Here is a 12,750-nt window from a genome sequence, read left to right as displayed (position 1 = left end):
CTGATCTTTCGGCCAGAGTTGTCTTTTTGTCTCCGCTGTTTGGACAGTCCAGTCTGGACTTTTCTGAAGCTCCTTCAAATATGATAAAATATGACAAACAAAAGCCAAACAATGATTTAATTTAAATGTAGTTAACGTTGTTGTGTTCGTAGGCTGAATATGCTGATGTAGTGAACCCTGTCTGTCTAGTATTCTGCTACAGAACCCGTCCTAATTACTGTGTCTGCATGATTGATTAGCACAATTTATACCTGAATGGACAGGTCCTGAAGAAGAATGAAATTAATTAAAGTTGCTGTGTTGGACTCTACCATATCTCTAATTAAAGGTAGTATTCTAAAATTCCAAAATACCTTGCCTTTTAAAACTTTAAAGCAATTTTCCTCACTTTAAACACTTTTCCAGAATGTCCATTTTGCTTTAAAGTGCAATTGTGTAACTTTTCAAATGTCCGTTAAATTCAAACCATTGTCATATGAGCTCACACAGTGATGATGAAGCCTCTCAGCGTCACATGAATCTCTCTCTGTTCCTCAGTATACTGTGGCAGTGATTTATTTTCCTGCCTGTGGTGACACAGATTGATGCGTTTTACACCAGGTCTGGTGGAAGCATAATAGCCGTGCTGGGAACGTTTAGGTTAAGGAATTAACCCCTGTTCTCTGAAATATGAGTGAGGGAGTGAGATTACCAAAACGGAAGTTGAAAGAGAAGGAACTTTCGGAAAGTTCTGCGGTAAATCTGGAGGTAACGACTAATTAAGGTGATCATATGTCACAGTGTTCACTGTCAGTGACTGTATATAAACAACATCAAGAAAGACACAAGTTACATCAATGTGTGATCAGATCAGATCATCATCATCAGGAAAACAGCTGTTTTTATACTATTCATAAAAAAGAACCATACATTTTATTTTTATGATTCCCTTTTTGCCAGAAGCTTCAGGACATGCCTCCTGTTGCTCTGTAAAAATCCATGTAAATCACTGCAGTGAAAGCAGCACGACATTGTAAAATAAACATATCCAATGCATATTTTATCGAAAATCACTAAATAACTCTGAGGAAATGTCACTGAGGAAACATTATTGTTTAATCATGCTTTACTTTTTTATTAACTGCAGAGCAGTCGCATGTGTTTAATGACACATTGTTTGGCATGCGGGAACTTATTTTTTAAATGTCACTTATTTATCGGTAGACCATATCAGATAGTATTTCAAACTAGTCTATCACCACCTTTGAGTTGTTCCGAAACAGGAAGGAAAAAGAGGATACAATAAATTCAGATAATTACAAAAATCGAGTTTTTTTTTTATTTTGTTCAGCCTGCATTAGTTCAATACCTCACACAAGTTCCAAAGTGCTTTGTTGTTGTATTTATTTTTATCTACTGAAAGAAAAAATAATGGGCATCGCTTCCCTTTCCAATTTTAACTTGTAAGTGCACTCTTCTTTAGAAGGCTTTTTGTGTTCCTGTTCTAATAGTTCTTTATGAGGCCTTTTGTTTATTAAAAAAGACCTGGTCTTTGAAAGGGAGAAGAGGGATATTTGGTAAAGTTAGTAGAAATGTTGTTTTGTTATCTAATTGGCACCACACACACACACACACACACAGATTCACACACACACACAGAGTCACAGACGTGGACACAAACATCCTCACACAGACCAAAATGTTGCAGCTCCAGCCACTCGCACTCACACAGCGAAGGTCACATTCACTTATAGCTCCTAGACATAAGCCATACATATTGTGGCACTGCCAAGGGTTCTTTCTTCTCCTGGTTACCACTCATCATTCAGGCCCAGACCATACTCTCACCTGTCACTGTTGAAATCTATAAAAAAAAAAAAACGAAAAGAGTAAAGCAAAGCAAAGCAAATACCCGTCTGTTTTCATCTTCAGCACAGCCAGTCAGGTAATGTGACTCATGAGCCCGCTGGGATTCGCTGGTTAAAAAATAACTATAACCCGAAAAAACTGCACATGTCTTTGATATTTACCTCTCGTGCACCCTTTGAAAGGTGTATATCTCTGTGACACTTGTGCAGCAGGTACAAAAGAAAAAAGACTCTGCTTTGGTGTTGTTATCTGTCTGTACTGCATGAAAACCCGGTGGCTGGATGACAGGAAAGAGACACTGTGACACAGGGAATTACTTGTGTTGCCATTGTTACAGCCTCCTCCAGATTTGTTCCTCTCTGTGGAGTCAGTTAACGTTGAAGGGCGACATTTGGGGGAGCACCGCTGTCATAAATTTTTATTTATCGTAGCAGACAAGACAATACACTTACATAAAGCAAACTAGGGCTGAGCAATAATGTTATTATGGCACAGGATTGACCTTGACATGAGCCGTCGACTAAATGGTCTGACCGCAAGGTCTCATGAGCTTTTTAATCATGTCACTCCATCTTCATCAGGAGATGAAAATGTCAGTTTTTCTTATCTGAGTTTCACTTTTTTTTTTTTTTACTGTCCCAGATGAATTCAATGAAGCCTTTCCAAAATCAAGACATGATAGAAAAAGCATACTGTGGAGCAGACAGCTAATTGATTCTGTTACATTTGAAAACAATTTAAATGTGACATCACAAAAGTATGATCAGAATATTTTACAAGCTATATACGCAAACAATTAATCTCAACTCAATTAAATTACGTCCATAGCTGAGTCTAAGCCACTAACAAATCTGCAGGAAACTCTTCCTCTATCACCTCTCATTTAGTTTCAATCTCTCAAGGTCCCCTCTCTGAGCTACCTGCCTATTATGTTTCCTCCATGTGAGCTGGGAGGAAATCATTGGAACGGAGCAAACCATTTATTAGCAGGGGTGATTAAATTTCTTTTCAGTAGGATGCTCCATTTTTGCGTGAAGGTGCATCTGTCCACAGGAGGCTGTGTGAAATTGTCATTGCAGCAGTCGACACTTAACTTTTCGAGGAAGTTTCTCTCAGAAATGAAATACAAAAAAAAAATGACACCTACATCTCAAGGACTGTGAGCTGACAGTTTCCATCTTTCCCAGCCTCCTCCTTCGACCGTTACTGTAAACACGACCCCACTGAACTCAGCCAGTTGTCACCGGAGGCTCACTCAGTCAATGCTGTGTGCATGACTGAAAAACAGAATTTTTGGCATCTCATTTTTACTGTGCTCCTCTGTTCGATGAGTGCAGATTGGGGAGCTGTCACATCTAATCAACTTGCCCCACTGTCCATTAAACTACAGTTCAGTGCCTCCCCATAAAGGAATCACACACTCTGATGGGAAATGAGGTCCTTCAAGGTCACATTTAATATTAAAAACAAGAATAATTATACCCTTACATGCCACGCTTGCTGCCACGTTCCAGTTTTATCTACTGATGTGCGCTGTGGAAAGGCTGAGCATTTTTACAAAGTGTCTGTCAAACTTCTTTGTGAACTTTTTGTATCACTTTTTTATTAGTGTGAAAAGAGAGAGAGAGAGATAGTATGTGTTTACCTATATTTGCTACCTCTTGAGGGCCTTTTCTGGCAGAAACACTGACCTTGTCAGGTCCTCATGGAGACCAAAACCTGGTCCCAAAGAGGCGGAATGTCATTTCTGAGAAACTGGTAAAGTTTAGGGCTAAGATTTTGAGGTTAAGGTTAAGGTAAATGGTTTATTTAGGCTGTCCAAGTGTGTCTTAAGAAGAATAGCTATGCAAACCTGTGTGGGGTATGTGTGTGTGTGGTAATTTGGCTATTGCAGTGTCATCCTCTCAGAGGATGTGCAGTATGTGGTAATGCTAGCTTACTCCGTAGTTACCTTTTCCACAGTGAGGAGAAGAAACATAATTCAGTTCTGAGAAGCAATGAGCAGCTAGTATGGTGGCTAGCTGCAGCAGCTACTGTTTGGTGACAGTCCAGCTACTTCACTCAGTCAGCAATGTCGTGTAAAGGTAGCCTTTGGCGAATGAGTTGTTAGCTCACTCTGTGATGCTAGCCCGTTAGCTACACCTGCTGTCTGAGAGGAAACTTCTGAGAGGTAGGAAAGAGGTATTTAACTAAAGGTGTCAAACTCATTTTACAATAATAGCATAATAACCTATAAACAACAAAGACTCCAAATGTTTTCCTTTGTTTTACATGAATTTATATATCTTTTTTTACAAAACATATTATGAACCTGAAAAGTAAGTGCAATTTCAACAAGTGTATGCCTAAGTTTACCATTTACACATGTGCATTACAACTTACAGATCACAGTGGATCTGTGGCACAACATATTAAGTCACAGGTATCTGGAACTGAAAAATATAGTTTTAGAATCTAATCATATTGTGAAATCTTCACAAATTCATCCTGCAAGCCAAATTTGACCTTCTGGTGGGCCGGTACTGGCCCACGGACTGTACGTTTGACACCCCTGTATTAAACTGAAGAGATGTCGTGACGTGAAGCTTATAAAGCAGAAGGAAGTCCCCCTCCTCTGGGAAGTCGAGGTCATGTCTTCCTGTAAGTCAGGACTGCTGTAATGATAAAAAAGCTTCTGGGGGAAAGTGCGGAGGGCGTTTCCCATAGTGACATACTGAAACGAATGTTGAATAAGAACCTACAGTGTTATTCACTTAATTCAGTGGGTCACTCAACTAATTTCATAGTGACCCAGAGGAAACCCCATATTCTTGCCTTCAGTAACTGTTCTGTTCTCAGAGCTCACACTGACTCTTAACACTGCTGCTCTGTCTCAATCTTTCTCTCTTTCTTCCACCTCTCTGAACAAGAAAAGACAGTGTTTTGTTTTGCTGTAATCATCTAATTAGCTGTTGGTAGTTGTGTTGTCTATCTCTTCCACAAGCACTTGTTTTGTTGGTTGCGTGTGTGTGTGTGTGTGTATGTATATGCATGAATGTGAGATAATTATAACTGCATTTTCTAATGTCATGACAGAGTTGCAGCTGAACTAAACTGATTAGTAGTTATTTCTGTGGTGGGCGTAGCAATTTGGTGACAACCCCCATAATTTAAGGTTCTCTGGAGTTCACTGCTGCAGATACGATCAGGAAAAAAGAGTCAAATATGCACATATCTGCAGATCAAAATGCATTAATTATGCTTTCATCAAATTCTCCGTTAAGAATAAACTCTGCATACAAATGCAATCTCTCTATGTCAGAAAGCTTGTTCTGGTTTAAAGTCATTTTTACTGTCTTATGTCTTTAATTCTTACAATTTATTGTCAGGAGAACAATTTGTGCTTTCATTGTCAAAGACAGACAGACATCATCATACACGTCTTTAACCCCCACTGCTCTCTCTTCCGCCTGCAGACACTGCGTTCAGAGCTGGGGGAACGCGAGCACTTGGTGATGAGCACATTGGACCAGGCCAGGATGTTTCTCGCCGACCAGCCAATTGAAGGTCCGGGAGAGCCTCGCAAGAACCTGCAGCCAAAGACTGGTATGTTTGCACTATCCTTGAACGCCGCACAAGAAATAGAAGGATCATCAGTTTGCATCATAGAGCCAACTCAGCTTTCATCACTCTGTGATCTAATTTAATTGCTGATGTCATGAAACCTATCTTGAAATGAGAAATATTACTAAAACCCTATACATTCCATACTGTACATGCTGCTTTTTCTTCCTCTTTACTAGGTCTGTTTGTTCTGATGTTGCAGTAAGTCTTTTAGCATCAAGTCAAGGCTCACTCCCCCCTCTTTCCTCATTTCCGCTGTTCAGCGCTGTCCTTGAGGACAGGTGTTAACTGGTGCATATCTATTATAATTTTTTTTTTTTCTTTAGATCTATTAATGTGAATAATTATATTGTGGGATTATTGGTAAGACGTACTTAATCTTCCACTATGAGAATCTTTATGACACTGTATTGAGCATAAATTTCATGCCACTAAAATAAAATGGGAGAGGATAAAAATAGCATTCAACATATTAAACTGATTTAGAGAAATGACCTCACGGGACGTCTTTTCCATTTCATGATTTTAAGGTTATCTTATCTGCAAGAAAATGCATCAAGACCAGCAGGCTTAGCAGGCTCCCGTGGGTTCTTCAGGGTTCTGGAGTATTTTTTTGACTTCATTGGATAATATACAGTAGAGAGCGACCAGGAAATGAGAACAGAGAAAGAAGCCAATGACTTGCATTAAAGGTTCTTGGTTTTTCACTAAAAATCTGAGCGGATGATAATCCAGTGTATAACGAGGCACCCAAGAAGCAAATATGCATCGCTCCATTCAGCATTTCCTCTCTGTCTCTGTTGTATGCGGCAGGAGAGTCTCGGTTAAGTCAGCACATTTCCCTAAAACCCTGCTGTGTAAATAATTAAACCAACCCAAGGGGCTGTGTAAAGGTATGGTGAGAGCTTGGACCAATATGCTTGTTGTCTGTCATCTTTGATATGGATATGAAAGCATTGTCTCAGGAAAAAGCTGATTAAAAGTCAGGGACCGTGTTTGTTGTGTAGACAAAGGAGACTGACACTCTGGTAAAGCCTTAACTTCTTTTAACGCCCCATGATCCTACACAGTCGCTGTGTTTTCTTGTTTTAGTGAAGCTTAGTGACGTGTTATTTTGTCACCATCACACTGCATCTGCATGTGATGCTACCTGCTGTAGATCACAGATAGATGTACGATTTGTGTGTTTGAATATGAGAGTTGGAGCAAATGGAAGCATCATGGGAGAGTTGTGGAGGTGCAACAGGTTAAAGTGTTAATGTAGTCATTACCCCGGAGGTAAGAAAAAGGAGCTGCTTGTGTGTCTTCTTAGTTGAAATTGATGGCAGGAGAGCAGTTTCTCATTTGCTGACTCCTTGCACTTCTTTTTTTCCTCCTGCATCCTCCTGAAATATAAATGACTTTCTAATTGAGCAAGGGAATGAAAGAATTGAATTTTTTGAAGACTTTGCCTCTCTCTTTATTTGCAACTTATCAATAACACTACCTAAACAGATTAGATCCAAGTGAGACTGTATATGAAAAGTGGATGGCGCCTTCCAGTTGCAAAATTAAATCCTGTTTTGAATTTTTCTGGCACTATGACAGTTTTTGCCACCAGAAATGCACCTGCTCCTATTGGATGATAACAGCTGTCAGTCACACAGTTTTACTGTCTATTTTCCTCCTATCATAATTGACAAAATGGTGTTCTATTGCAGAAGATCTGAAACTAGTGGTTGCAACTGTTAATCCTCAGGATTAAACTCTGTTTAAACTGACTGACAGTGATGTTGCGCCCTGGTGACTAACTGATACTTACATATTATCTTTTGATCTTCACCTTTCAACATCTGTTTTTGAATATGGTTTCACCCAATATTTTAGGTGGAGGGTTGTAGAAAAAGTTAAAAAAGTTGCACATACATAAAGAGCTATAGGGCAAGAAAATTGTCTCTGTTCATGGGAAAATATTGCCCCTGACACTGCCTTTACTTTTCTGTGTCCTCTTGCTTCAGACCTCTCGCCTGAGGAAAAGGCACGGGTTTTGGCCCGGGCTATCCGCAAACAGACAGGTGAGGTGAGGGAGCGGTGGGACCGTCTGAAAGGACATGTGGGGGGCTGGCACACTCAGGTGGAGTGCGCCCTGGAGCGACTCCAGGAGCTGCAGAGCTCCATGGACCAGCTAGACCTGCGGCTGACTCAGGCAGAGGAGGCCAAAGTCACCTGGCAGCCGGTGGGGGATCTGCTGATCGACTCTCTGCAGGACCACATCGATAAGACCATGGTGAGTCAGACATATCACAACAAGTCAGTGTCAGGAGTTAGACCCCCCACTCGTCTATACCTTAGTGCCATGGTTCTCAAGCTTTGGTAGGTGTACCACCAGTGGTACGTGAGCTTCCTCTGGTGGTAATTGGAGGAAAATCAGAAATACCATGCCAGGATAACATAATAATAAATTAAATAATGATGATTTGAGTCACATTATCTCTCGCTCCATCTTAATCTAAGTTCACTATACCAGTGTGTGAAGTGAAGAGAAGGAGGTGTAATTTTATCAAGTAAATATAGTAATCAAACTGCACAACCATGACATAGTAAGTGCAAGTCTTGGCTATTTCCACCCTTCATTTTTTATTTTTCTATTTTTTCACATCACATAATTTGCTGAGTTGATGACTCTGTCTTGTTTGTTTGCAAATGCCACTCATCAAATTTGCCAAGACCTGACCCAGAAAGAGGCAACACATTATGTTAACAAGCAGAAAAATTACACCGTCTCCTGATGAACAGTAAACAGTAAATGATGTGGAGAAACCAAGGAGAAATGGAGGACGGCGGAGAAACGGTGGCACCTAAAACAATCAAGTCATGGGTCGCGAGTTGCTGAACTGTTGTGCAAATTTTCTTAATCATTGTCTCCCTGGGCTATAGACCGTCCATTTATATACACAGTCCAATTAAATTTGTCTGCCTTTGTAAGAACCCACTTTGAATATAGAAACTATTTATATTTCATATTGATGTTTTTAAATCTGAATTAAATAAAGATTATGAGATCAATACAGTGAACATGAAAAAGAAACAGATTTAGAAATATAGTTCATAACTTTTAAACAATAGATTATTATCCGTTAGATCCAAACAATGCTGATTAAGCCGAACAGCTCCACACCACTCCCCGTATTTGTCAGTTTAGCAGGGTTCTGATGTCGTCGTTGTGTAGTGAGACAATGAAAAGTTCCAGAAGTGAAAACTACTGCTAAAAAAACCTGGTTGTTCAGCAGTTTGACTGAATACACCACTGTATACACACACAAACACTCCCTCAGTCAGGTCTTTAGTTGAAGGACACAGCATACAATGTAATGCTATATTGTTGCTGTTTCACAAAGACCAAACATGATGATAACATCAACAACAACAACAACAAAAGTCAACAATAGTCACGCACTGATGCATCTGTGAAACCATCAGCTTCTTAAATGTAACGCAAACACAATACTTCCCAGGCCTTCAGAGAGGAGGTCGCCCCACTGCGTCACGATGTGAAACTCGTCAATGAGCTTTCTGCAGAGCTCACACCACTGGACATCCAGCTGTCGTCCACCGCCTCCAGACAACTGGACCAGCTCAATATGAGATGGAAACTACTACAGGTAGTTAAATCCCCCCTGGAGCTGCAACAAATGTTATTGCAGACATGTTTTTTGCCACATAGTTGCTTCTTTTTGTCCACACTTTACAGATTAATACTGGGTTCAGTATTCTGTGTACTGACTAACTTCTACCTACATGTGCTTTTCTGTCTCTTCTTTATGTCTTTGAGTCTGTCAAACACAAAGAGGGGCTGAGAGTTGCTCCTCTACATGTGTTCCTCTACTTATATTTTGTTTTAACACAGTCCTGTGCTGAATTCGGTATTTGTCACCATACATCAATGGACACTGTATTCACAGCGCAGCAGTCACATTCTTGGCTCTCTGCATGCTTTAATGTTCTCTCTGATCTGCTGTGGGACTCACTCAGAGAGGAGCATGTCTCAGTCCTAGAGAGAAAGTCACTGAAAAGTCTTTTTACAAGTCACCAGAGGGAAGCAGAAGAGAAAGTGTGTTCGTTGTGAAGTAGGGGATAAAATGCTCCGTTAAGTTTGCAGGGGCATAGCAAGTGCACTTTTAAATTATTGGGTTAGGTGGAATTCTTTTCAGACACATTCCTGTCAAAGGTGGTCAGCTGTCCTATATCTGTGTTTTTTTTCTTCCTTCCCTCAGAAACAGTCAAAAATGAATAGATACAATCTTGTGTGAATCAGATCAGGTGTGTGGGATCTATAGACTTGTATATGCAGAGACAGACTCCTTCCTTCATTAGTGCCTCTGACACTTTGAGGTCCTGAAGGCTGCTGATTCCTCCAGTTTCCATAGGTTGGAGAACACTGGTCACACTGTCCATCTGGGAAAGCATGAGTTTAAGGACACCAAGCAGGTGTACTTTCAAAGACACTGACATGACAAGTTGTATTTTTATGGACCTCATTGTAAGGTTCCTTGTATGCAGCTGTGCAGCATTGTTAAAATGAGCTGAACACTTGGGCAGGAAAAGAAGGCATGTGGGCAAAAATGAGTTGATAACAAAAATAATCCTTGGAAACAAAACCTGAAGCCGTTTCTCTGCGAGTGTGACACAGCCGCAGAGTGAAACTGGGGAGCTGGGCTAATTTGTAGACTTGTGATATTTTCCATGTAATGAATAGACACCCACTGATAGTCTCTCTGCCTAGAGACTGACCATACGAAGTCAAACCCCGAGTCAGAGTAGCTCAGGGTCCGCTTTGTCTCTGTGTTTTCACACCAGCTTTGCTCATAAATCGGCTCTGACTGTGTTGTTGTGTGATTTGGTTTCATATGCATGCACTTCTCATTTTCATCTCAGTGGGAGGATGACCATAACAGCCATCAGTGGCCACATTACTGCCCAAGCTATGTGCTTATTCTTTAGTTTCCCTCTGTGGGCAGATGTGATGTGGCTGCCATTATACTCAAGTTGCGAGGTTGCACGTGTGTGAGTATTTGTTACCTCTTTAGAAGCAGCCATAAACACATAAAGACTGACGTTGCCAGGACCAGTAGTCCTCATGGAGACCAAAACCTGGTCCAAATGAGGCAGAACCTAATGAGGAACTGGTTTCGTGCTTAGGTTAGCCTTATTCATTTTTTTAAGGCTGTCCAAAAGCATGGAAGTCAATGCAGGCCCTAAGAAGAATAGCTGTGCAAACCTGTATGTGTGTGTGTGTGTCAGTATTACAGACTGCCAACACTGTCCTGTTACTCAGACTACTGGAGCAAAGCATCACCACAGCCACGTAGGGCACAGGTGCACTGCCTGAGAGTTCAATACTCAGCTTGCAGAGTAGTGTAGGAGTGGTGTGTGTGTGATTGATGACTCAAAGCTGTATTAGTCACTGAATGCACTTTAGTTTTATAACACCACAGGTTGTATGGAGTATAACAGGAAGCCTCTGTCCTGTTCCTTATCGTAGCTCGTGAATGTTGTTCTTCTTACAGAACATGCAACATGAGACGATGCCTTTTCCAGGGTCATGATCTGTGTGTCTTTGCTTTTTTTCGTTTGATTCCTCTTCATCTTTCACCGTGTCGTTTCTGCATCACTTCAGTTACAGCAACAGTAAAGGACGAGCAAAGTTTGGTTTCTGGCTGCTAGGATACAGAGATGGATTTATTGTTCTCCCAAAGTTGGCTTCTAAACTTATCACCAGTAATACCGGCAAAGATGAACAACTATGCAGTTTACCCCTGCACTTTCAATGTCAGATCATAGTGTGGAAATCCTTAGATTTGAGCAGATACAAATTTCTAAACTCTAAAACCCGCATTTCACATAAATGCTTCAGTAAACAGTAAATGTGGCCTGTTTATTTCTCCTTTATAGCAGCAGAATATTTGTTACACAGACAGTCTATCAGCACAAATGTATTGTTAACAGCTTGGTTAAAAGATTCACTGATATCATTAGATACTCATGCTTGTAATATCAGTAGTGGATAAGAAAAAGTGGTATCTTTGGAAACATGCTTGAGCTTGGGGCATAAGCAAATTCTCTTATCACTTAAATGCACTGGAATTGAATTCTTCCCAACCATGATGCCAGCTCCAGCCACTGTAAAGTCCTCTCACAGCTGACCGTCTTCCTTCCTGTCTGTCTTTTTTATCATACAGGTGGCGGTTGAGGACAGACTGAAGCTACTTCAGGAAGCCCACAGAGACTTTGGCCCGTCCTCCCAGCATTTCCTCTCTAGTGAGTTCAGAACCAATTACCTCTTTAAGGAAATTATGAAAATTGCAGGGTGGGAGAGGCTGGTAATGGTGGTGGTTTGTTTCAACTCGCACTCGTTCAAATTCAGTAATATCTCCATGTCCCGTCTTCTCATATTTGGCCCCATGCTTCGCTGTTGCGCATGCTCAGTGGATACGTGGGTGCCAGGGGTCACAATTTGCAGACAAGGCACTTTACTCTCGAATAATGCAGGGTTTAATTACACTTCCCCATTGACTGTCTCCTCTTTCTCCCTCTTTACAGTGGTCATTAGAGAAAGGGGAACTGAGAGAATTGGACACATAGATTGAGAAAAAAAGATAAACGCACGAGTGTGAACATTAAACAAAGCAGCCAGCCTCTCGTTCCCTCATTCTCTCTCTTTCTCTCTCTCTCTCCTTTAATGATACGGCCATAACTGTTCTTTCTGTTCCACCTGATTTGTTTTGCTGGCTGTCAGACAGGGAGATAAAATGGATGGTGTGTGATGCCCAGAGCAGGTGGTAAGCCTGACTGCCATGCTGTGTCACCAATAGACATGAATTCACTAAGTAAACCCAGCTGAGAGCTCAGCAAGTGCACCAGACAAAACACCACTCTGTCTCTTCTTTCATCTTCCTGCCGCGATGACACTATCTACTCTATCACACGTTGACTCTCATTACACTAGTAGCTTAATATTCCCTCAGGGATCAATAAAATGCCGCACTCTTGTCTTGTCCTATCATCTCGTAAATCTCCCAATCTTGCTTAATCTTTCTCTTACTGTCTTTTCATCTCTCTATCTAAGCATAGAGCTGTGTCAGGGAGGAGGGGAAGTAGGAGGGCGATAAATCAGGCAACATTCCTGCTCCGTATTGCTCTTGAGAGCTTCTCTGGGCTCAGATTAGGCTGATTTCATACACAGCATTGGCGTGTCATTTTTAAGATTGCTTTGCTCTGTCAGTGTTTATTGTCCACCGCAAAGATTAAGATAACATTTTC

At 41.0% G+C, this 12,750-nt stretch overlaps 1 protein-coding gene across 5 annotated transcripts in view; it reads left to right on the top strand.

Annotated features, from left to right (window-relative positions):
- Positions 1–12,750, top strand: part of utrn (utrophin) — a 176,371-nt gene that overhangs the window by 116,128 nt on the left and 47,493 nt on the right. For all 5 annotated transcript variants that reach the window (XM_058613759.1, XM_058613761.1, XM_058613758.1 and 2 more), the window contains 4 exons: positions 5,304–5,433; positions 7,449–7,717; positions 8,946–9,092; positions 11,670–11,748. In XM_058613759.1, coding sequence (XP_058469742.1) covers positions 5,304–5,433; positions 7,449–7,717; positions 8,946–9,092; positions 11,670–11,748 — 625 coding nt within the window. The remainder of the gene's footprint in view (positions 1–5,303; positions 5,434–7,448; positions 7,718–8,945; positions 9,093–11,669; positions 11,749–12,750) is intronic.

The sequence above is a fragment of the Solea solea genome, chromosome 17 (assembly GCF_958295425.1).
Source record: "Solea solea chromosome 17, fSolSol10.1, whole genome shotgun sequence".
NCBI classification, from domain to species: Eukaryota; Metazoa; Chordata; class Actinopteri; order Pleuronectiformes; family Soleidae; genus Solea; species Solea solea.
Note: the sequence above shows the minus strand (reverse complement) of the source record. Positions and strands in the feature narration are given on the sequence as shown.